This window comes from Hypanus sabinus, chromosome 10, assembly GCF_030144855.1.
Source record: "Hypanus sabinus isolate sHypSab1 chromosome 10, sHypSab1.hap1, whole genome shotgun sequence".
Taxonomy (NCBI): Eukaryota; Metazoa; Chordata; class Chondrichthyes; order Myliobatiformes; family Dasyatidae; genus Hypanus; species Hypanus sabinus.
In genome coordinates this window covers 76,491,496-76,518,578 of record NC_082715.1, presented here as the reverse complement: position 1 = coordinate 76,518,578, position 27,083 = coordinate 76,491,496, and the positions used below count along the sequence as shown (strand labels likewise).

The window sequence follows — 27,083 nt, the reverse complement described above, 5'->3', positions numbered from 1 at the left end:
AACAGCAGTGACTCATATTCATGTGTTACTGAAACTAATTAGCAGTTATTAAATTACTGAGATGTATGGGGTTGGGGAAACGCTTTCAGTTGCCATGGCAACCATATGGTACTGGCTTCTGAAAACTCTTAATTAAAGGTTAATTTGTAGATGATAGCTCTGCAGATCAGTGCTGTGACAGAGCTCATTGTGTGAACTCCCACTCCTGCATATGAAGTGGGAAGAGGAACATACTGGATCCTTTTTTATCCTTATTGCTTATCCTTATTGTGTCCCCTCAACCTTACCAATAAATCCTCAACAGATGCGGAGTAGGCACTATATGCTTTTGCGGAAGAGAGCAACTAATGTCAAATACTCTGCATTCCCAGCCACACTACATTTTGTTCTCGCTGACTTACTGGGAGCTCTCTCGTTCCCAGTGCCTGCCTGCGGGGACCTGTGAACACAGACATCTGGTTGCCGTGACAAGCAAATGATAGTGAAATACGCATACACAAATGTTCTCATGTGACTGATGATAGGTGTGGGAGTTGACAGGAAAAAAGGGTGATATTTACAGAAATATAGTGCCTTGAAGAAGTATTCAGCCCCCAAACCTTTGTTCACATAAATGAATATTACAACCAGGGATTTTGATCAAATTAACTTGAGAATTTTATTAGTGAATCACATACTTCTTTTTTCACAGTAGAACCTGAAAAGACTGAAAATTGTAAAGCATGAAAAACTAAAAATTCTAAAACTGATAAGTCAGTTCAAAAGTATTCACCCTCCCTTGCTGTGCACTTGCTGTATTACCTCTCATAGCTATTACAACCAGTAGTCTTTTTGGTTCAGTGTCTATTATCTTTGTGCAACTTGATGGAATAAGATTTTCCCATTTATCCTTACAAAATTGCTCAGGCTGTGCCAGGTTAGTTGGGGAGTGGCAATGGACAGTCGTCTTGAGGTCTTGCCAGAGATGTTTGATTGCTTTAAAGTCAGGACTCTGGCTACTTGAGGTCATCAATTTTTTTTAAATTGAAGCCACTTCATGGTTGCTCTGGTAGTGTGATTTGGGTCGTCGTCCTGCTGGAAGATGAAATTCCTCCTCGTTTAAGCTTTCTGGCAGAGGCTAGCAAGATTTTATCCAGGATCTCTGTGTTTAACAGAATTAATCTTCCATAAATCCTTTCCAGATTTGCAGTCCCTACTACTGAAAGGAATCCCAAAAGCATGATGACATACTTTACAGTCGGGATGGTGTTACCTGGCTGATGCACGATATTAGATTCTCACCATATGCACTGCTTAGTGTTGAGGCCATAAAGTTTCACTTTGGTATCATCCAACCACAAGACCTTGTTCCACATCTTTACAGTAACTTCAAGGTGACACTTTGCAAAGGCTTCACGTCGGGGATATTTTTTTTAAATAGCATGTCTGACATAAATCTAATACAGTGCATCATCTTCATGCTTTACAAATTTCCCTATTTTTTCACTCTACTGTGAAAAAAGGAGCATATGATTCACAAATAAAAATTCTCAGTTAAATTGATCAAAATCCCTGGTTGTGATACTCATTTACATAAGGCTGGGAGCTGAATACTTTTTCAAGGCGCTGTTTGTATTCTTTTAGAAAAACTGAAGGGACAGCTAATAACAAATCAAATATGAAAAAATAAATAGCAAAGTAAGAGCTACTGATGAATAAAATGACATATTTCAGAGCTTTAACATATGCAAAATTGGTATCATACTAAATTTATCAGAATCAGGTTTAACATCTAGCATATGTCATGAAATTTGATGTTTGGCAACAGCAGTACAGTGCATACAGATAAATGTGTTTAATTGCTCTCTCTATATATATAAGAAATTAAATAAAATAAGCGGTACAGAAGGAGAGCAAAAGTAGTGAGGGGATGTTCATGGGTGGGTTCACTGTCTATTCAGAAATCTGGTGGCGGAGGGGAAGAAGCTGTTCCTAATACTTTGAGTGTGTGACTTCAGTTTCCTGTACCTCCTCGATGGTAGTAATGAGAAGAGGGTACGTCCTGGGGATAGGAGTCCTTATTGCTGGATGCCACATTTTGAGGCATCACCTTTTGAAGATGTTATCCGTGTTGGGGAGGCTAATGCCCATGATGCAGCTGCCTGAATTTCCAACCTTCTTGATTGGACAGCAGTGTAGATGCATTAGAAGCATTCCTGCACAGGTTCAGAGCAGAGCTTGAAAAAGCAGCCAGTTTTCAGCGGGAGTCTTTGATTGGACAGCAGTGCAGGGATAGTACTGCACAGTTCCTTTGCAGGTCTGGAGCGCAGTTTCAAAAACTCAGTCTCCATAAAAGAGAGGAACCGTCTAGTGGAGTGGTCATTGTTAGAGTGGTAACACTTAGGCTCAATAAACCAACAAGAACAGGCAGAGGTAAGGTATGTAGGTAAGTTTACTAATTTCTTTTTCTCATCAACTCTTGAAAGAATAGGGGGCATGTCAGCAGGGCCAGTGTTCTGTTCTGGGTGAGAGATGTGGGATTTCCAGGAGACTTTCAGCCTCCCTGATGGCCCTATCCACACCAGGTACATCGAGATGTAGCCCCTTAGAGACTATGTTAGAAGAAACGAGAGCTGCAGTTTGATGACCTTTGGCTCGTTAGGGAAAGTGAGGTGACAAACAGGAGCTACAGAGAGGCGGTCACCCCGAGGCTAAGGGAGACAAATAAATGGGTGACTGTCAATACAGGGAAGGGATAACATCAGATAGTGGAGAGAACCCCTGTGGACATCTCCCTCAACAATAATTACTCCATTTTGAGTACTGTTGAGGGGTGGGGGGAATAATCTACCTGGGGAGAAGCAACAGCAGCTGTGCTTCCGGCACTGTGGCTCAGAAGCTTAGGGACCTGAAGAGGACGGCAGCAGTAATAGAGGACTCTATAGTTAGGGGGATGGATAGCCGATTCTGTGGACATGAAAAAGAAATACAGATGGGAGTTTGCCTCTCAGGTGTCGGGGTCCGTGATGTTTCTGAACATGTCCACAATATCCTGAAAAGGGAGGGTGAGCAGCCAGAAGTCCTGGTACATATTAGTACCAATGATATAAGTAGAAAAAAGGAAGAGGTCCGGAAAACAGAATACAGGAAGTTAAAAAGGAAGTAGGACCTCGAGGGTAGTAATCTTGGGATCGCTACCTGTGCCAGCAGCAGTGAGGAGGATAGGAATAGAATGAGGTGGCAGATAAATGCGTGGCTGAGGAATTGGAGCAGGGGGCAGCGATTCAGATTTCTGGATCACTGGGTCCTCTTCTGGGGTAGATGGTATCTGTGCAAAAGGGGCTGGTTACACTTGAATCCAGGGGGGACCAATATCTTTGCAGGCAGGTTTGCTGAAGCTGTTGGGAGTGAACCAGTATGATACAGCTAAGGATGAGCCAGTAGGTTTACAAGTAGATGATGGGTGTAATATTAATATAAGGAAGGAAAAGCCAATTATTGGCTACAAATGCAGACAGTGCAAAGAGTTAAATTGTACTACAGAGGCAAAATTCAAAAGGGCAAAGAATGTAGGACTGAAGGTGCTGTATTTAAATACACGTAGCATTTGAAATAAGGTGGATCAACTTGTGTTGCAATTAGAGACTGGTCAGTATGACAATGTGGGCATCACTGAGACGTGGCTGAAAGGTCATAGTTGGGAGCATAATGTCAAAGAATACACTTTGTATCGAAAGGACAGGAATGAAGACATAGGTGGTAATATGGCTCTGTTGATAAGAAGTGGAATTATGTCTTTAGAAAGAAGTGACATAGGGGCAGAGAATGTTGAATCTTTGTGGGTGGAATTAAGAAACTGCAAGGATAAACAAAAAACATGATGGGACTCAGATATAGGCCTCCAAATAGTAGCCAAGCTGGAGGCAGGGTTGAGATTGCAAAGGGAGCTGGAAAAGGTATATAATAAGGGTAATGTCACAACTGTGATGGGGGATTTCAACACACAAGGGAATTAGGAAAATTGGGTTGGTCGCAAGGGAGGGAATCCGTTAAATGCCTTCGAGATGGCTTTTTAGAGCAGCTTAAGCTTGAGCCTATTCAGGGAAAGGCCATCTTTAGATTGGGTGTTGTGTAATAACCCAGATTTTATTAGGGAGCTTAAGGTAAAGGAACCCTTAGGAGACAGTGCTCAAAATATGATTGAATTCATACTTCAACTGGAGAGGAATAAGTATAAGTCACATGTATCAGTATCACATTAGAATAAAGGGAATTATAGAGGCATGAGAGGGGAGCTTGCTTAGGTGGATTGGAGGGTGACACTAGTGTGGATGACAGCAGGACAGAGGTGGCTGAAGTTTCTGGAAATACTTCACAGGGTGCAGGAAAGATTTGTCCCATAGAATAAGTTCTCAAATGTCAGGGGTAAGCAACTGTGGCTGACAAGGGAAGTTAAGGACTGCATAAAAGCCAAAGAAAGGGCATATAGTGTAGCAAAAGTGAATGGGAAGTTGGATGACTGGAATGTTTTTAAAATCCAACAAAAGGCAACTAAAAAGCCATAACAAGGGAAAAGATGAAACATGAGGGCAAACTAGCCAATAATATAAAGCAGGATACTAGACGTTTTCTCAGTTATATAAAGAGCAAGAGGGAGGTGAGAGTTGATATTGGACCACCGGATAATGATGCTGGTGAGGTAGTAATGGGGGACAAAGAAATAGCAAATAAACTTGAGTATTTTGCATCAGCCTTTACTGAGGAACATACTAGCAGTGTACCAGAGGTCTGTGAGTGTCAAGGAGCAGGAGTGATAGCCATTGCTATTACAAAGGAAATGCTGCTCACCAAACTCCAAGGTCTTAAGGTGGATAACTCACCCGGACCAGATGGACATATTCCAGAGTTCTGAAAGAGGTTGATAAAGAGATAGCAAATGCATTGGTCATGATCTTTCAAGAATCACTTGATTCTGGCATGGTACCAGAGGACCTGGGATATTGCAAAAGTCACTCCACTCTCCACTCTTTAGGAAGGGGGGGGGGGAGGCAAAAGAAATTATAGGCCAGTTAGCTTATCCTCAGTGTTGGAGTCTATTATTAAGGATGAAGTTTCGAGGTACTTGGAAACTAATGATAAAATAAGTCAAAGTAATCATGGCAAAGGGAGGTCTTGCCTGACCAATCTGTTAGAGTTCTTTGAGGAAGTAACAAGCAGGATGGAAAAAGGAGAGGCAGTGGAAGTCACTTACTTGGATTTTCAGAAGGCTTTTGATAAGATGCTACACATGAGGCTGCTTAACAAGATAAGATCTCATGGCATTACAGGAAAATACTGACATGGATAGAGGAATGGCTGACAGGCAGGAGGCATTGAGTGGGAATAAAAGGGGCCTTTTCTAGTTGGCTGCCAGTGACTAGTGATGATCCTCAGGGGTCAGTATTGTGACCACTACTTTTCACACTGTTTGTCAATGATTTAGATAATGAAATTGATGGCTTTGTGGCAAGGTTTGCAAATGTTACGAAGATAGGTAGAGGGGTAGGTAGTGCTGAGGAAGCAATGTGATTACAGAAGGACCGAGACAAATTGGAAGAATGGGCAAAAAAGTGGCAGATGGAATACAGTGTTGGGAAATGTATGATAATGCTTTTTGGTAAAAGGAATAAAAGTGCAGACTATCATCTAAATGGGCAGAAAATTCAAATATCAGAGATGTAAAGGGACCTAGGAGTCCATGTGCAAGACTTCCAGAAGGTTAATTTACAGGTTGAATCTGTAGTAAAGAAGCTAAAGTTGGCATTCATTTCAAGGAGAACACAATAATAAAACAAGGAGATAATGCCGAGATTTTATAAGACACTAGTCAGGCCACACTTGGAGTATTGTTAATAGTTTTGGGCCCCATATTTCAGAAGAGATGTGTTGTCATTAGAGAGAGTCCATTAGAGAGGTTCACAAGGATGATTCTAGGAATGTAGTGATTAACATATGAGGAGCATTTGGCATCTTTGGGCCTATACACTGGAATTTATAAGAATGCGGGCGGAGGTGGGGTTCTTATTGAAGCCTACTGAATGTTGCAAGGACTAGATAGGGTGGATGTGGAGAGGATGGCGGGGGGGGGGGGGGTATCCAGAACTAGAGGGCACAGCCTTAAGACTGAGGAGCAACCTTTCAGAACAAAGGTAAGGAGGAATTTGTTTAGCCAGAAAGTAGTAAGTCTGTGGACTTATTTCCTGATTGGTCAGGACATCAAAGGTTATGGCGAGAAGGCAGATGTATGGGTTTTAGTGGGATTCAGGATCAGCCATGATGGAATGGCAAAGCAGACTCAATGAGCTGAATGGCCTAATTCTGTTCCTATGTCTTATGGTCTTCTGCAGCCTTTTCCATTTGATCCTGTGCAGTTGTCCTTCTGTACCAGGCAGTAAAGCAACTGGTTAGAATGCTCTCCATGGTACATCTGTAGTAATTTGCAGGAGACTCTTGTAACATACCAAATCTCTCCCAACTCCTAATGAAATATAGCCATTGTCGTGCTTCACATTTACTATCTTAACCTGTACATCCCACTTGTCTTTCCCATCTACAAATCCTAAATTGGTTTCATTGTTAATGGGGCAGAAAATGACTTGCACCAGAGTAGAATCGATAATTCGTCTTATGAATATAGCCAGCACAAAATTAAGCATCGAGTGCATGTAGATGTGAACTCGGTGTGAGGTATTCACTGTGCACCATTTAATTTATTGCATGGATAACAGTTTGTTCAATTTGCTGGAGTGTCAAACATAACACTTATCCCATGAATGCACAGGAGCAGGCAACGTCCTGTTCATAATCAATTCCCCACTGAATAGCGCTCCTTCCAGAGGAGACCTGTATGCACATGTATTTCTGACATATATTTAACAAATGTACAGCACTGATAAAGGCCAGCGATACAGCCAGACTACCCTGAAAACGCCTGATCTCATCTAAGATTACGGGTTAGGATTAAGGTAAAATGTGAGCAGTGGTAAAACTATCCCTTGTGTTTGTCAATCTCGTTACTGGAAATTCTAAGTCACTGGACCCTGCAACCTGGTTCAATTCCACTTGCCTTTCTTGGAATCAGTCTTTATCAATCATTTATCTTATTAAGAGTGAGAGGGGGCTTTTGGTATTAGGTGGATGCTAAGCAGGCTCAAGCCTGGTTTAAAGATTAGCATTATTTGTCACGTACATCAAAACATATACCGATATGCAACAAATCAAATCAGTGAGGATGTGCTGGGCAGCCCGTAAGTATTGTAGTCCTTCTGGCACCAAATTAGCATCCCTACAACTGAAACCGGAAAACCCAGTGGAAATCCTAGTGATCCCAAGGAGAACATGCAAATTCCTTATAGACAGCTGTGGGAATTGAACCCCAGTCAGCTAGTGCTGTAAAGCATTACATTAACCAATATGCTATGTGTTTTAGTGACAGCACCATAACCATACAGGACAAAGAGCAACTTAACTACTGAGCACACACATAAGGTACTGGAGGAACTTAGCTGGTCAGGCAGCATCCACTGAAATAAATAAACAGTCAATGATTCAGGTCAAAGCCCTTCATTAGGACTGGAAAGGAAGGGGGAAGAAGCCAGAATAAGGAGGTAGGGGGAGGGGAAGTACAAGTTGGAAGCTGATAGGTGAGTGGGGGAGGAACTAAGAAGCAGGGAAGTAAGATCTAGCTAAAGAGCACCAGGCTAAGGTTCTTAAGCTGCATGACTGCTGTGTGATGCCGAGCTCCCTGTGAGGATGCACAGGCTCAGTATCAGTGTCAGAGTCAGTATGCAGAAACAAAGGACACTATGGGTGCTCACTCTATGATGTCTGTGCAGAGTAATTTACTGCCTGTAATTTGAGGAAAATAGAAATTACCGTAGAAAAACAGGTCATTTATCCTAAATGGTCAATGTCATTAATGTGATCCTTCTTTTTATCTAAAACATTTCTCAACCCTTTTATTGCTCCCTCATTCTTGAACATCCCCAGGGCCTGCTGTAGTGCATTTACACAATTCACTTCAAAGGCAGCCTCCAGAAACAAGCTTTATAATGAACCTATCACCTTCCAGCTTGTACTCCCTCCATTCCCCCCACCTTCTTACTCTGGCTTCATCCCCTTCCTTTCCAGTCCTGTTGAAGAGTCTTGGCCCGAAAAGTGAACTGTTACTTCCTTTCTATAGATGATCTCTGACCTGCTGAGTTCCTCCAGCATTCTGTATGTGCTACCCTGGAATTCCAGCATCTGTAAAATCTCTTGTGTTTTATATTTTCACTTCACTCACTTTAAAAATATTGCTCCTGGATTCTGTACCAGCTTTATGGACGTGCATGAGTGAAAGCATCTCCATGGCTAAGCCTGAGAATTCTGTAATAATATTAAATCTTCCAACTTATGCAGTTAGAAAATTAATTTGCTATGGCTTTCCTGATAGGTAAACCACTGCCTCAGTAAACAAGGATTAGAAAATCTGCAGATAAGATGAATAAATTTTACCTTTTTGCTTTGTTTTGTTTTAACCAATTCTATTCCTTCTCGGGTAGGAGGATTTACAGATGTATGAAGTCACAGTGAAATCATTATCCAGTCCCTTGAGAGTCTGAATAAGTCGCTAAAACTCTCAGCACATTAGCACAGAATAGGACAGAACATTTTTGATTAAATATGACAGCACGCCAAAGGAAGGACATACTTGGGAGTCTGGTGTTAGGTGAATGGTCTGTCCATTGGGATCAAATGAGTATAATTATCTTATCTTACATTACAACAGCATAGAAGGAAGCCATAATGCTTTGTCAACGACTTAATTGTCAGAGATGGATCAGAAAGTGTGCTTTGATTGGAGTGGAGAACACTTGCGAGTCCACTTGGGTAGTCAAAGGCCCAATGTCTGCGTATCTGCATCCAAATCTGAGTTCACTTGAATACAGACTGTCTGGGGGTTGGAGGACAGTGTATGTGGGTGGGTAAGAGGGAGGAACGGTGGCTTGATTTGCAGTTGTTGTTTTGTTGCTTGTCGTGTCCTGCGTGGTTCTGCTGAGCATCGTGGGCATGCTACTTTGGTACTGGAATGTGTGGCAGCACTTGTGGGCTGCTCCAAGCACACCTTTGGTGTGTTGGTTGTGAATGCAAATGACGCATTTCACTATATGTTTTGATATATACAGTACATAATAAATAAACCTATAAAGAGGTTTTATAAGACTTTGGTCCGACCACATTTGGAATACTGTGAGTAGTTTTAGGCTCTAAATCCAAGGAAGGATGTGCTGGCACTGGAGTCCAGATTACGTTTTCGAGAATGATGACAGGACTGAAAGGGTTAACATATAAGGAGTGTTTGATGGCTCTGGACTGTACTTGCTGGAGTTTTGAAGTTCAAATTCATATTCAATTGTCATTCAACCATATACCTGAATGCAGCCTAATAAAACAGTATTCCTCTGGGGCCAATGTGCACTACACAGAACTGACAGTCACACACAGCACATGTAGTACATATAATTATGATAATAGAAAAACAATTACAAAAGAAAAAAGTTAAACATAGCCCAAGTCACTGAATGCCATGGCTTGTAGAGCAATGGTACATAAATGTGTCCTGGAGCCATTTCTGCAAGAAAAGCCCTCATATCACACAGCCAAACGCAATCCAACAGGACAGACAGGAGGGGCCAACCTCCAAACCAGAGTGAAATCCAGGGGCACCCAGCTCTGACATCTCCTTCCTTGGCAGCCGCAACAGGCGACCTTAAGACAAGCATGAGGGCCTAGTCCGCACCACAACAGAGGTCACACAGCTACCCGCCATCAGCCTCGCCGATGAACCAGTGAATTGGGTTCTCAGTATTCTACAAACCCCATTTCCAGAAAAGTTGGAATATTTTCCAAAATGCAATAAAAACAAAAATCTGTGATATGTTAAATTCACCTGAACCTTTATTTAACTAACAAAAGTACAAAGAAAAGATTTTCAATAGTTTTACTGACCAACTTAATTGTATTTTGTAAATATACACTAATTTACAATTTGATGGCTGCAACAGACTCAACAAAAGTTGGGACAGAGGCTTACCATTGTGTTACATCACCTTTCCTTTTAATAACACTTTTTAATCGTTTTGGAACTGAGGATATTAATTGTAGTAGATTTGCAATTGGAAATTTTGTCCATTCTTGCTTGATATAAGACTTCAGCTGCTCAACAGTCCATGGTCTCCGTTGTCTGATTCTCCTCTTCATGATGCGCCATACATTTTCAATAGGAGACAGCAGGCCAGTCAAGCACACGCACTCTGTGTCTACAAAGCCACGCTGTTGTAGCCCGTGCAGAATGTGGTCTGGCATTGTCCTGCCGAAATAAGCATGGACGTCCCGGGAAGAGACATTGCCTTGATGGCAACATATGTCTCTCTAAAATCCTAATATATGCCTCAGAGTCAATGGTACCTTCACATACATGCAACTCACCTGTGCCGTGGGCACTGATGCACCCCCATACCAGCACAGATGCTGGCTTTTGCACCTTTCGCTGATAACAATCAAGATGGTCGTTTTCATCTTTGGCATGGAGAACTCGACGCCCGTTTTTTCCGAAAACTAGCTGAAATGTGGACTCATCTGACCACAGCACATGGTTCTACAGTCTTTCGGTCCATCTGAGATGAGCTCAGGCCCAGAGAACTCACTGGCATTTCTGCATAGAGTTGATGTATGGCTTCCTCCTTGCATAATACAGTTTCAAGTTGCATTTCTGGATGCAGCGATGGACTGTGTTAAGTGACAATGGTTTTCCGAAGTACTCCTGAGCCCAGGTGGCTATAATTATCGCAGTAGCATGACAGTTTCCTAGGCAGTGCCACCTGAGGGCTCGAAGATCACGTACATTCAACAGTGGTTTCCGACCTTGCCCTTTACGCACTGAGATGTCTCTGAATTCTCTGAATCTTTTCACAATATTATGTACTGTAGATGTTGAAAGACCTAAATTCTCTGCAATCTTGCATTGGGAAATGTTCCTTTTGAACTAACAATTCTCTCACAAATTTTGACACAAAGGGGCGAGCCACGGCCCATCCTTGCTTGCAAAGACTGAGCCTTTGATGGACGCTACTTTTATACCCAGTCATGATACCTCACCTGCTACCAACTAGCCTGCTTAATATGGAGTCTTCCAAACCAGCGTTACTTGAATATTCTGTGCACTTTTCAATCTTATTTTAACTCTGTCCCAACTTTTGTTGAGTGTGTTGCAGCCATCAAATTCTAAATTTGTGTATATTTACAAAATACAATTAAGTTGGTCAGTAAAACTACTGAAAATCTTTTCTTTGTACTTTTGTCAGTTAAATAAAGGTTCACGTGAATTAACATATCACAGATTTTTGTTTTTATTGCATTTTGCAAAATATCCCAACTTTTCTGGAAATGGGGTTTGTATATTACTAATGTCCAACAGCATCTTGCCATCACAACAAAAATATCCAACAGCACTTACAATGTCCATTGGACCACGCGTGGGCTTGGCACACCTCCACTGATTCCTTCTTCCCTAGGTAACTGAAGCAAGATGCAACAAGGTTTATAGCATCTTGGGTATTAAGTGCATCAAAGGTTGTGGGAAGAAGGCAGGAAAATGGGGTTGAGAGGGAAAATAAACCAGCCACAATCAAATGGTGGAGCAGACATGATGGGCCAAATGGCCTAATTTTGCTCCTATTTTCGCTTGTGTCTTATGGTCTTTGGTACCTGCCTTGGCTTAGATGAATGGGACATCCTTGCAGTATGCTGTTTGGAAGATTATATAACCTGACAGGTGTCAGTGACTGTATCCTGGTGGTTGTCATGACTTGTTCTTATGTTTCTGATGAATGGGTGTAAGGTAGGACACGAATTTGGAAGACACAAAAACATAGTGGTTAGCGTAACGCTTTACAGCAGCAACAACCCGGGTTCAATTCCTGCTGCTGTCTCTAAGGAGTTTGGATGTTCTCCCCATGACCGTGTGGAATTCCTCCAGGTGTTCCGGTTTCCTCAAAGATTCCAAAGATATTATGCTTAGTAGGTTGGGTGTAATTGGGTGGCTCATTGGGCCAGAAGGGCCTGTTACTGTACTGTGTCTTTAAGTAAAAATAAATAAGTAAGAATCTGATCACAAACAAGAGAAAATGTGCAGATGCTGGAAATCCGAACAACACACATAAAATGTTGCCTAGCCTTCTGAGACCCTTCAACATTGTGTGTGTGTGTTAAATAAAAAAGAATGTGCTTCCAAAATTTGCTCAGGAGGAGGTGTTGGAATTAGTTTTTCTTACTTCCTCTTTGCCAATCATTCCTTTTCAGGGATTTCCATCTTTTATGACCCTGACATTGATAACAACTGTATAATACAGCACAGTACAGGCTTTCTGGCCTACAATGTTATGCCGACTTTTAATCTACTCTAAGATCAACCTAACTCTTCCTTCCTACATTTCCCTCTACAATTTTTGCAGAATTTTTCTGAAATACTGGAGTAAACCACACAGCTTTTCTTAAGATAATATGTGAAGAATTTATGATAGGATGGGGTCTTGCTTTATTATCTTATCTGAAAGTCTTAACCCTCAGTACTGCCCTGAAGGGTTAGTTGTATTATGGGCTCCAATTCCTGGAATAGGCATTAACCTTGGTGTCTTCTGGCTCACAGACATAAATCCTGCTTATGAAGGTACTGCTAAATTAACCTTAAATTAGCTGCAGGTTAAATGGAAATACAATAGTTGCCTCAAGACAGGGTTTCTTGAATTGTGTGGCACCTTGGGTAAAATGTCTGTGCATTTTCAAGTCACAGAACACTACAGAACAGAAACAGGTCCATTGGCCCACCTAGTACATGCCGAGCTATTATTCTACCTTGTTCCATCAACCTGCATCTGGACTATAGCCCTCATGCTCCTCCCATCCATGTACCTATCCAAATTTCTCTTAAACATTGAAATTGAACCTGTATCCACCATTTCCGCTGACACATCGCTCCACATTTGCACCATCCTCTGAATGATCCCCTTAAACTTTTCAGCTTTCATCTTTAACCCATGACCTCTAGTTCTAGTCTCAACCAAATTCAGTGGAAAAAGCTTGCTTGCATTTGCCCTATTTATATGGAGAATTCACACTGCTTGAAGTTATTTATTTATTCCATGTGTGGGCTTCACTATTTCCTCAACACTCTACAACAACACTTGACTTTCACCTAGCCAAGTGCTAAGTGGCAGAAGATGAAAGCTTCTGTAAAATACCCAATGCTTAGATACTGAAAGACAACTGATGGATATTTAATCCTGCTGAATTGTAAATGCATCTCAATCAAAAAAAGAGATTTTACAAAGCTAGTTTAATGGTACCAAATAATCACCCTGAGTCTTTGTACCATTCCTTTTCAGGTACCTATAAAGGAAATGCTTCAAAGATAACATTAGAATCAGCCTGAAGAAATTCAACATTACATCTAAAGACTGGGAAGACATTGCACTCAATAGAAACAACTGGAGGAAATCTGTTCAAGAGGGAGTTGTGCTATAGAATAACCACTCCTTTGCTGCAGAGAACATGTGGAGAGATTGAACAACCAAGACTCAGCCACTAACCACAGCCACCATTTATTCTTGCCCACACAGTACTAGAATACGTGGATCCCGTATCAGCCTCTACAGCTACCTGAGGACCCACCAACAGACAAGCTCTTAGGAGAACATCATACTTGACTTGAGTAATCGCACTACTAAGACTACTGCTAATATAGGATGTGAAACACTATGTAAAGCAATGAGATAAAATAGTAGCATTTCTTTCCAAAACATTGGATTGACATAATGAGAAGTTTGGCTATATGCCAATTTATCTGTCAATAAATTTCGCAAGAAAATTTTGCAGCTCTTTACAACCATGGTTAGGCCTCATTTTGATTATGTGTTCAGTTCGGGTTACCTCATTATAGGAAAGATGTGGAAGCTTTAGAGAGAGTGCAGAGGAAATTTAATAGAATTTTGTCTGGATTAGAGAACATGTTTTATGAGGATAGGTTGAACAAGCTAGGGTTCTACTCTTGGGAGCGAAGGAACATGCGGTGACTTGACAGAGGTGTGCAAAATTATATAAGACACAGATCAAAGGAACCAGAGACTTTTTCCCAGGGTGGAAATAGCTAAAATGAGGGACCATAACTTTTAGGTGATGGGAGGTAAGTAAATTGGGGCTGTCAGAGGTAACAGTGAGTGCATGGAACGTCCTGCCAAAGGTGATGGTAGACGCAGGTACATTACAGGCATTTAAGAAACTCTTAAATAGGCACACGAAAATAGAAAAATGCAGGGGCTATGTAGAAGGAAAGGGTTAAATTAACATTCGAGTAGGTTCAAAGGTTGGCACAACATTGTATGCTGTAGTGATTCCAACATGAAGACTATTCACTATCACATCCCATGAAGATTATTTGGAAGATAATGTGGAAGCTCTAGAGAGGGTGCAGAGGAGATTTACAAGGATGCTGTCTGGACTAGAGAGCATGTCTTATGAGGATAGGTTGAGCAAGCTTAAAGGGAAGGAGCATGAAAGGCAACTTGATAGAGATGCATAAGAAAATAAGAGGCGTAGGATATTTCTGAGGACAAAAATAGATAATATTAAGAGGCATAACTTTAAGTGTTCGGAGGAGAGAATGGGAGGATGTCAGAGGTACTTTACACAGAGAGTGAGTGGTAAGTGCCTGCCACAGATGGTGGTAGCAGCAGATACGTAAAGGACAATTAAGACATTAATGAAAGGCAGTGGAGGGCTATGTGGGAGGGAAGGGCAAGATTGATCTTGGAATAGGTTGAAGGGTTGGCACATCATCATGGGTTGAAGGACTTGCACTGCACTCTACTTTTCTATGTTCTATATCCCACAAAAGAACAAATTATAATCTTATACCATTCCTCATTATATTCCACACACCATTTACTCACCACTAGGGCATCTTTTTGCATATTTATTGGCACATATTATATAATCAATCACTTGCCTTACTGAATATGATTGACATCAAGAAGAAATCCAGCAAGAATGTCTCGGAGGCACTTCTGCAGTCAAATTGGAAGAAGAGCACTGTAAAGCTCAACGTAACATACTGGTATGTTGGGTTACAGAAGGAGGAGCGTAGCAGCTTCATACTGGCCACCGTCATCATTAAAACATCACAACTGCAAAACAAAGTGCAACACTGCAGAGTATAAATGGAGATTACGCTTCTCATTCTCCCTCAGGGTGCAGTGCAGAGATGAGGTGAGTTTAACTGGGAGGAGGCTATTGGCTTCCAGATTGATTCCGCAGATACTCTGAAGTCAGATTGTTTGTGTTTCCACTACAAACTCCTTTTCGAATTGTAGCTGATTTATTGATTTAATTCTGACACGTACAAATTATCTACCATTGACTACATTTACAAGGAGCGTTGATGTAAGAAAGCAACGCCCATCATCAAGGACTCACACCTTCCAGGCCATGCTTTCTCCTTGCTGCTGCCATCAGGAAGGAAGTACAGGAGCCTTAGTTCCCACATCACCAGGTTCAGGAACAGTTATTACCCTTCAACTATCAGGACTCCTGAACTGGCATGGATAACTTCACTCACCTCAACTCTGAACTTATTCCACGGCCTATGGACTCATTTTCAAGCTCGCTACAACTCATGTTCTCAGTATTATTTATTTATTATTTGCAGAGTTTTTCTTCTTTTGCACATTGGTTGTTTGTCAGTCTGTGTGTGTAGTTTTTCACTGATTCTATTGTGAATGCCTGTAAGAAAGTGAATTTCAAAGTAGTATATGGTGACATTAATAATAACTTTATTTTGAACTTTGGTTCTATCCTTCTAGTCCTGGCAATCTGAACACATCATTACTACAGAAGATATAAATTGTAGCCTGTCTGATAGTGCAAATAATAACTATACATATGGATACAGAAACTCACTACAGAAAATGTTATTAGATTGTGCAGAATAAATTAACATTTGTAATATATGTAAAATATGTAAGTTAAAAGATTTGATGATGGGGCTTGTTTCCTATGATACCATTTCCCCCTCTTTTGTAGGATCTGGGAACACCAGAATCTTAAGTTTTCTATACAGATTGAAGTCCAGCCAACACCAAAGCAGCAAAGTGACAAGTAATGTTCATCTAAGTTGATTTTGTTCAACAACTTTGGCTGTTTCTCATTTCATATTTTGCTTCAGAAGTTGAGTCACACTGGAGAGTAGTGTGAGCAGAAGAGTTAAAGGCTGAAGCTGGAGGCAACAGATCATAAATGGTGTCACTTGGCTTAACACTGGGGAGATCAGCTGACATACTCCACATACTATAAACTGCTCCTCAGTTGAATGGGTGAGCTTGCCTTTTCGCCACTCTGCAATGGCAGGGACAGACTCATAATGATTATAGTCAAGACACCTCTAATAATTATTTTCCCACTGGAAGTGAGTCAACATGGTGAGCTTTCCATGTAGGGGTTATCAGTACAGGTACTGTACATGGATTTTGTTCCATAGCTTTACAAGGTGACTACATTGAATAAACAGGCCAATGTTCAGAACTGTAGTAGAGAACCAGTAAAACAGTCGATAATCCCTGATCCCCCCAGCTGACCTGCCGCTATAAGACGATAAGACAAAGGAGCAGAATTAGGCCATTTGGCCCATTGAGTCCGCTCCACCATTTGATCACGGCTGATTTATTATCCCTCTCAACCCCATTCTCCTATTTTCTCCACATAACCTTTGACACCCTTACTAATCAAAAACCTTAAAATATATCCAATGACTTCCACAGCTGTTTATGACAATAATCCTAACCCACCCTCCAGCAAAAGAAATTCCTCCTCAGCTCTGCTCTAAAGGGATGTCCTTTTATTCTGAGGTTGTTCCCTCTGGTCCTAGAATCTCCCACCACTGAAAACATCCTCTCTACACCCACTCTACCTAGGCCTATCAATGTTCAATAGTTTTCAAAGAGATCCCCCTCATTTTTCTAAACTCAATGTATCAGCTCTGGTGTTGAAGTAAAATCTGATTTAGTTTCCACTCCTGGCCATCAGACTTCAGGTTGGGAGTGATGTAAGCTAATGTTTAAACTTGGTCTAACCTGCACTGCCCTTACAGTAACATTGACATATGTTCTCAGGATCTCTACATCACATTAATGCATTAAAAGTTTTCAGAATAGTGTTTTTTTATTTTTAAAGCGTCTCTGTTACAAAACAATTGCTTGGATGTCATATTTGTTACTATTACTAATAACGATAAAATGTTGATTCTGTCGTAATTCTTTGTGGTACAAGGTTCCACACGGTAGGCTTATTCAGAAAGTCAGAAGGCATGGGATCCAGGGAAGTTTGGCCAGGTGGATTCAGAATTGGCTTGCCTGCAGAAAGCAGAGGGTCATGGTGGAGGGAGTACATTTGAATTGGAGGGTTGTGACTAGTGATGTCCCACAAGGATCTGTTCTGGGACCTCTACTTCTCATGATTTTTATTAACGACCTGGATGTGGGGGTAGAAGGGTGGGTTGACAAGTTTGCAGACGACACAAAGGTTGGTGGTGTTGTGGATAGTGTAGAGGATTGTCGAAGATTGCAGAGAGACATGGATAGGATGCAGAAGTGGGCTGAGAAGTGGCAGATGGAGTTCAACCCAGAAAAGTGTGAGGTGATACAGTTTGGAGGGTCAAACTCCAAGGCAGAGTACAAAGTAAATGGCAGGATACTTGGGAGTGTGGAGGAGCAGAGGGATCTGGGGGTACATGTCCACAGATCCCTGAAAATTGCCTCACAGGTAGAATGGGTAGTTAAGAAAGCTTATGGAGTGTTAGCTTTCATAAGTCGAGGGATAGAGTTTAAGAGTCGCGGGGTAATGATGCCGCTCTATAAAACTCTAGTTAGGCCACACTTGGAGTACTGTGTCCAGTTCTGGTCGCCTCACTATAGGAAGGATGTGGAAGCATTGGAAAGGGTACCGAGGAGATTTACCAGGATGCTGCCTGGTTTTGAGAGTATGAATTATGGTCAGAGATTAAGGGAGCTAGAGCTTTACTCTCTGGAGACAAGGAGGATGAGGGGAGACATGATAGAGGTATACAAGATATTAAGAGGAATAGACAGAGTGGACAGCCAGAGCCTCTTCCCCAGGGCACCACTGCTCAATACAAGAGGACATGGCTTTAAGGTAAGGGGGGGAAAGTTCAAGGGGGATATTAAAGGAAGGTTTTTTACTCAGAGTGGTTGGTGCGTGGAATACACTGCCTAAGTCAGTGGTGGAGGCAGATACACTAGTGAAACTTAAGAGACTACTAGACAGGTATATGGAGGAATTTTAAGGTGGAGGGTTATATGGGGGCGGGCAGGGTTTAAGGGATGGCACAACATTGTGGGCCGAATGGCCTGCACTGTGCTGTATTCTTTGTTCCAGCTAATGTGAATATCCACAATGTCAAGGTAATACATGGTGACATATAGTATAAATATGTACTTTAATAATAAATTTACTTTGAACTTTGCTCACTTCAACCATATTTTGATTAATGGAACTGGTCATTGAAAATATCTAAGAATTATATGTAAATTCAGGCCCAATTGTTTGAGCCTCCAGACTAATCTATCCTTGAATGAGCTCAGTCTCTTTCCCCAACTCCAGCAGTCCATTCCACAGCCTCATCACTCTCTGTGTGAAGAGATCTCTCCCACTAATTCATCACTATGTGCTGGGACAGGATTAGATATATAATGTAAAATATTTTAAGAAAACATGTGCATTGAAATTGATTAATTATCACCACTAACAAAGACAGAGATAGGAACAGGTAAAGGTGCTGAACATAATTTCTAAATACAAGTGGTATAAGCATATAGCTGCTTACTGTATGCCGAGCTTCTTGTGACTGCTGAGAGAGAAAGCATCGTTGGTGAGTGCATTGAGGACCACAGCTGGGTAAATAGCATATTTCTCCAAGCACAGGAGCCAAACGTATACTCGTTCAAACCACATCAACTGGGCTGCGTCTGAAACACAAAATAGGAAATCATGGTAGAATAAAGATACAATAATTGGCCACAGAACAGAAGTGAGTGGATGGAACTAAAGTATAGACTAGAGATAATCAAACTGAATGGTAGAAAATTGTATGAATAATTTCTTCAAGGATTTTTGATGATGACATAAATGGAGAGACAAGTTATAACGGGCATCTGGAGATGACTGCAAATATTCCCTTCACAGGTAAACTTGGTGCATTTGAGTTTGTCACTGCTTACATACTCTGAAAGATCAGGTTAGACAGTTTGCATTTCTAAGGTGATGAAGAATGTAATGTCAAATCAGATTTTCTTTTTGTTACAGCACAGAAACAGACCCATCAGTCCATCAAGTACATGCCAAGCTACTAATCAGCCTAGTCCATTAACCTACACCCATCTGTTAGATAGGTTATGGATGGTGTCTAAGATTAGAATCACCAGTGGTGCTTGTGTTCAAACCCAAGACCAGATCATCAGGTCCTAAGGATCACAGAAATATTTCTTTACGCAGTTCCCAAAGGATTCAACATCTCTGTAGAAATTCTTGATGGAAATGTCATCTTTCAGATTAGATGTTAGCCTGATTCCCATCTTCTCCTCAGATAATTTTATTTTTACCTTATTTAGGGATAAAGGCTCTTCCACCTCAATGAGCCTGCACCAGCCAATTACACCCATGTGACTAATTAACCTATTTGGAATGTGGGAAGAAACTGGAGCACCTAGAGAAAACCCACATGGTCACAGAGAGAATGTGCAAACTCCTTACTGACTTACAGATAAGGGTAAAATGTTCTATGGTTTTAATTCAGAAGCCTCAGGGAAGTTCTCCCTGGTTCATGACCAATAGTTATCCCTTAGAAAAACAGATTACATGTTCATTTTTACTTTGCATCACCTTGAACTTATCAGTGTTAAATCCCACCTACCATTGCTATAATTGATCATTATTGTGTCATCTACAGTACAGGTGCAAATCATACCTCCTACAAATCATTAACATTGATAACTGTAAAGGTCTCAGCATTGATCCCTCTGGTACACCACTGGTCATAGGCTTCCAATCACAACCTTTGATTATCAGATGCAACCTCCTAATATCAAGTCAACATTGGGTTCAATTTATAAACACAAGTGATTCTGCAGGCATTGGAAATCTTGAACAACATGCTCAAGGAACAGAGCAAGTCAGGAACCATCTATAGGGGATTCTCTCCAGACAATACCAACTCATCATTCTTGCTGATGAGACCAACTTCTGTAGTATCGTCAGTGAACTTGAAGGTGTAGTTTGAGTTGGATCTTGCAGTACAGCCCTGCAAGAGTTCCTCTACAGCATTTTGTGAGTGTTGCATTGGATTCAATTTGCCAACTTGTCCTGATCCCAGTGGCTTTAATCTTTGAGACATTGTCACAGACCTCACTGAAGTCCCTGTAGACCATAACTACCTCACTGCCTCCAACAATACATCTGTGTTCAAAGTCAAAGTAAATTTTATTATCAAAGTACATATATCTCACCATATACAATCCTGAGATTCATTTTCTCATAGGCTACTCAACAAGTGTATAAAATAACTATAACAGGATCAATGAAAGGTCACCCAACTAGAATGTTTAACCAGGGTGCAGAAGACAACAGTGCAAACGTGAATATAATAAACAGCAATAAATAACAAGAACATGAAATAAAGAGTCCTGGAAAGTGAGACCATTGGTTGTGGAAACTTTTCAATGATGGGGCAAGTGAAGTTATCCCCTTTTGTTTATCAGCCTATTGGCTGAGGGTTAGTAACTGTTCTTGAACCTGATGGCGCGAGTCCTGAGGCTCTTGTATTTTCTACCTGATGGCAGCGTGAGAAGGGGGCATGACCTGGGTGGTGGGTACCTCTTGACAATGGATGCTGCTTTCCTTCAACATTGTTTCATGTAGATGTTTCACATATGTCCAGTGAGTAGTAGCCACTCTGGGGAGAATCCTTTAATGTGCTGAGGAATTATAGAGCATGGAGATAATTTATTTCTAATGAAAATTGCCCCATTAAAAATTCAATATGTTTCTGTTGCAAATGCAGTATTAAATCAACAATTTAATTTGTTGTCTAATTCAAAACCCTTTTCGTATATCTTCTCAGAATCAAAGAACTCAATTTAATTACAATCATGTTTTGATCTCCAGGTGATGTTTTACTTTAAGCCAACTCCATTTTACATTTAGTGCAGTTACAAGGCATGAAGGTTTTAATTTGACATTATTGTCTTTCTGCTCAAGTAAATTAAATTCTACTTCAAGTAATCCCAATATAAACATATACAGTTCTAACCTCAGCAATCCACAAGCACCTGTCACTTCACTTTCACACATGACTTTCAATGTTCACTCTCGTTTGTATTAAGCAGTAATGTTAATAACTACAAAGAAATTGAGAAAATTACCTGTTTTGTTTCATACTGAATGCTCAAAAAGAATTGTCCATTATGGGAATGCTGTGTTTGTGCTGAAACATGTGGCAACATTTGCGGACTGTTCCCCATCACATCCTTAGATTTTGTCAGTTGTTAACACAAATGTAACTTATTACTGTATATTTTGGTAAATAATGATAAATAATCTGAATCTGATTTTGCAGAATATATTTTCAAAACAGAATCTTTCAATAACAAAAGAAGTGTATCATGGAGTGCAGTTAAAATAACATGTACATTCAGAGGGCACTTTATTAGGTACACCTGTACATCTGCTCATTAATGCAAGTATCTAATCAGCCAAGCATGTGGCAGCAATTCGATGCATAAAAGCATGCTGACATGTTCAAGAGGTTTAGTTGTTGTTCAGAGCAAACATTAGAATGGGGAAGAAATGTGATCTAAGTGACTTTGACCATGGAATGATTTATTGGCATCAGACTGAAGGGTTTCGGCCCAAAACATTGACTATATTCTTTTCCTAGATGCTGCCTGGCCTGCTGAGTTCCTGCAGCAATTTGTGTGTGTTGCTCGGATTTCAAGCATGTGCATTTTTTCTCTTGTTGGTGTCAGACTGGGTGGTTTGAGTTTCTCAGAAACTGCTGATTGCCTCACGTACAACAGTCTCTAAAGTTTACAGAGAGTAGTGTGAAAACCAAAAAAAATATCAAGTGAGTGGCGATTCTGGGGTGAAAGTGCCTTGTTAATGAGAGAGGTCAGAGGAGAATAGCCAGACTGATTAAAGTTGACAGGAAGGCAACTGTACCTCAAGTTATTAACCACATGTTGTGCGTTAAGAGATGCTCTTTTGCACACCACTAATGTAACATGTCAAACCTTGAAGTGGATGGGCTAAAAGCAGAAAATATGAACATACACTCAGTGGTCACTTTATTAGGTACAGGAGATAACTAATAAAGTGGCATCTCCGTGTATTTATGGAAGTATGTTAAAATAAAATATAGCAGAGCCTCAAGAGAAATTAGTAAGGTGCTGATCAAAAAACTTTGTCAATGCAGTAGATTTTGAACAGTATCTTAGAAAAGGAAAGAGAGCTAAAGGGCCAGCATGGTTCAAGGTGGAAAACCAGTAGGCTACAGCACTGAGAGGTGAAGAGAAGCGAGCCCATTATGGGGTGATTAAAATCAGTTAAATTCAAGAGGGCATATTTAGAGGAGGACAGAGAGAGGGATGTACAACAGGGCAAAGCCAAGGAGTGATTTGACATTGAAGATGTTAATCGATAACACCTATAATCTGTTAGTGTGTACAAATGATGTAGAAAACCTAGACTTTTTTTTTACCAGAAATATCATTTGGAGAAATTAATAGCTTACATTTCACTAAAATCACACCCAAGGGATCAGGTTAGGTCAGCAATGGCTTTGTAAACAGGCAATGAGTTATCAAATAACAGATTAAAAAATAAAGTATTCATTCATTTATTAATTATTAACTCGAGTGTTTTTTCACCGGTAACATTATTTAAAGCTAATGGATGGACTCAGGCTTATTAACTCCTGTGTAGAAATCTGAGAAGGGAGAACAGAAGCTCATCAATTCAACATTTCATCTCTTTCACTGGACTATTCATTCCTGCAATTCATCATCTCAGCAGATTAATAGAAACCATTGAACAAGAAAGCAGACAAAAGCCAGTTCAAATGGTATCTTGCTAACTTTCAGACTACACAACAAAAAGCTGGAGGAACTCATCTGGTCTGGCAGCATTTATGTAGAGGAATAAAGAGTTGTCATTTCAGACCGAGACTCTTCATTAGGATGGAAACCAAGGGGGTAGAAGCAAGAATAAGAAGGTGGGGAGGGGAAGTAGTGAAGACTGGAAGGTGATAGGTGAAGCCAGGTTAGAGGGAAGGTGTGGATGGGGGAAGAGGTGAAGTAAGAAGGTGGGAGGTGATAGGTGGAAAAGGTCAAGGGATGAAAAAGGACTCTCATAGAAGAGTGGACCATGGAAAAAAAAGGGGAGGAGGAGGGGCACCAGAGGAGGTTATGGGTAGATCAAGAGAAAAGAAGGGGTAAGAGGGGAGTCAGAATGGGGAATGGAAAAGGAGAGAGCAGCAGGGTGGGGGGGGGGGGGGGGGAGAAACTACCGTGTTGGAGAAGTCAATATTCATGCCATCAACATCCATGCACAATAAAACTGTAAGTTCTCTCATGTCTTCCAATATTAATGCAGCTAGGCAGATAAAGACTCGAACTTAAATACAAGAGATTCTGCAAATGCTAAGGAACACAACAGGAGAGGCAGCACCTGTGCAGAGGAAGAAGTCCTGATGAAGGGTTGCAGCCCAAAATGTTCTGCTTATTTCCCTCCATGGATATTGGCTGACCTGCTGAGTACCTCCAGCAAGACACAAAATGCTGGAGGAACTAAGCAGGTCAGGCAGCATCTACGGAAAGGAATAAAGATTTAATATTTCAGGCCGAGATCCTTCATTTAGAACTTTCCTGGATCTGTTTACCCTTCCAGAACTGCTAAATTCATTGTGCTGTAAAAGTTACTTTGATAGAATGGATAAGTTTATCATATTTTAATTTCCCAGTGGCTTGAAAGATACAACTTGTAGTTTCTTTATATTACCAACCTTGGACTTCAAACTGATTATATTCCTTGGCTTTAAGCAAAGGATGCGCAAAGCAGAACCATGGAACTTGTGTGCGGAGTCGCGGGAGCAGGTAATGTGTCAGGAATCCGATGGTCCCAGCCAAAGTATACAGCACAAAACTAAGAATCGGCTGAAACAAAGGGAGATGTTTAAATGGAGGTGGCTGTTAAAATTTCCCAAAAGAATACAACCAAAATTGAATTTGCAGCCAGCCTCAATAAGGTTTCCTGAAGAGAGGAAGAAACCAGGCAGATAATGATCTATTCCAAGACTTGATAACTTCCATTAGAGGTTCAACAATGCTTTATTTTAAATTTCTCTATGCCAATGTCAAATCCCTCACCATCTCTATGGCCTACTATCAGTAGTAGAGATGGCATAGCATGGTAGTGCAGCAGTTAGCGTAACACTCATACAGTACCAGCAAATTGGGTTCAATTCCCACCACTGTATATAAGCAGTTCTCCCTGTGATTGCATGTGTTTCCTCTGGGTGCTCCAGTTTCCACCCACATTCCAAAGATGTACAGGTTACTAGCTTAGTTGGTCACATGGGTCTAATGGGTGGAGCTGGCTTGCTGGCATCAAAGGGCCTGTTCCAATCTGTATCTCTAAATTAAATTAAAAATATATATATGATACATTGCCTCAAAAGAGCAACACCCATCACCAAAGATCCACACCATCCTGGCCATGCTGTCTTACAGACACCATCAGGCAGGTGATACATACAGTAAGCCTGAAGTCCCACACCATCAGGTTCAATGGATAATTCACTAACAATTTGGTTCTTGAACCAACTGGCACACCCTATTACTACAGTATTGCAACACTTTGATCACTTTGCACAAATATCAACTTTGTTTCGTTGTTCTATTTGTGTTCTTTCTTGTAAAAATTGTGTACAAGTTTAATTTACGTTATATCTGTGAATGCTGCTTATCTGGCGCGATGTGTCTGTGATCCTGCTATAAGTAATATTTTCATTGCACCTATGCATACATGTATTTGTGCACATGAAAATAAACTAGACTTTGAGTTTGCTCCATTCCTACCACCAAAATCTCTGCTCCCTTCTCAATCTTCGATCTTCAGTGGTTGGTTATTTGTGGCTGTTCCCATTGCTAAAGCCCTACTCTTAAAATTACCACCCTAAACCAGAGTTGGCAGACCTTCTTTTGGAGCAGTGTTGCTGGGCCTTAGGCAGAATAGCAAATAACAAGATTCCTCTGCTTGTTTAGAATCCTGTATCAAGGTTCCAATTCTAACTTGAGGAAATATCCGGGAGAAAATATGTCAGATTTAATGCTTCTCACAGAGACAAAAGAGAAACAGAAGAATTAGTCAACTTGAGAACAATTCCAGAATAGGTCCGGGTTACCTTGCTGTCTTCTCTTAGAGTTATAGTTTGAAAATTAAAAGAAATCACCAGAAAGAAAAGCCTAAAAATTCACTTTGATGCTACATAAAAATAACCATACATTAGTGTCTGTAAGAACTGTGCAAGTGTAACGAATAAGGAAGGAAAGTCATTGAAAGACTTCACAGGCGACAAGATACAAATTGTTGACAACATCATCCACTTTCACATATGGAACATATATACCATTAACTGGGTTCCTTTAATATCTGTGAAAGAGTAAGCTCAAAGTTCAAGTACATTTATTACCAAAATACATATATGTCACCATACACTACCCTGAGATTTATTTTCTTGCAGGCATTCACAATAGAGCAAATAAACAAACAAACAAATAAATAACACTGAGAACATGACTTGAAAATGAGTCCATAGAATGGAATCAGTTCAGTGTTTTGGTGAGTGAAGTTATCCACACTGGTTCAGGAGCCTGATGACTGAAGGCTAATCACTGCTCCTGAACCAGATGGTGTGGGACCTAAGGCTCCTATACCTCCTTCTCAATGGCAACAGCAAGAAGTACCAATGTCCTGATTAAAATTTTTATCCTGTTTATACATTTTTACAGGTGCTTCTTTTGTAATGCAAATAGCAAATGGCTCAACATATCTCAAACTAGTAAAACTATTGTACAAAACTCAACTGATTATTTTATTAAAACATTAAGCTATGAAACATCTTGTCAAAAACAAAATTGAATTGCCAACAAGGAGATAAATATTATGAATAAATACCTTTAATGAAAGGAAAACAGTGGTTGTGCTGATTGCAAAGGTCAGGAGGCTAATTACTGCACACATGACAAGATCAGACTTCAAGACTTCCCTCTGTAAAGACATGAGTGTGTTATGACATTAAACTGATTTTTTAAATGAAAAATACTTTTTAAACCACCAAACAATGTAATAAGTTCATTAAACTTCCAGTGACTCCTAAGTTAGAGGTCACAAACAATCTAAATGCTAACTCTAAATGCTAAGTAGATCTAATTAATCCTTGTCCCTACTCTCTTTCCATTAAGCCCACTTTTTTCTTTTCATGTTACAGCCAATCCCCGTCAACAACTAGAGAATACAGATTTAGAAAAATTGTCTATAGAACCAGGAGGTAAAAAATCAAAGGTTTTCTGTGCAGAGTTGTTACAATCTGTGAAGGAGTAATCAGTCTATGTATATTTCAGAATCAGAATCAGGTTTAATATCACTGACATACGTCATGAAATTTATTGTTTTGCAGCAGCGGTACAGTGCAAGGCATAAAAAATACAATAAATTACAATTAAAAATATACATTAAAAATTATACATGTAGTTCAAAAAGAGAGTAAAAAATAGCGAGGTAGTATTCATGGGTAAGATCATTCCCATTCAGAATCTGAACAGTTACTTGTGCACTGTATTTTATAGGATTGCTTTTATATTTATATTTATTGTGTTTTTTTTATTGTGTTCTTTATGCTAATTATG

General features: G+C 40.4%; 1 protein-coding gene across 1 annotated transcript in view; it reads right to left on the bottom strand.

Moving 5' to 3' along the window:
* LOC132400772 (pecanex-like protein 1) overlaps positions 1-27,083 on the bottom strand; it is a 232,878-nt gene that overhangs the window by 93,584 nt on the left and 112,211 nt on the right. The window contains exons 19-22 of the mRNA XM_059982121.1: positions 26,353-26,445; positions 24,179-24,329; positions 18,950-19,091; positions 15,062-15,239 (exon numbers count right to left, since the gene is read on the bottom strand). Coding sequence (XP_059838104.1) covers positions 15,062-15,239; positions 18,950-19,091; positions 24,179-24,329; positions 26,353-26,445 — 564 coding nt within the window. The remainder of the gene's footprint in view (positions 1-15,061; positions 15,240-18,949; positions 19,092-24,178; positions 24,330-26,352; positions 26,446-27,083) is intronic.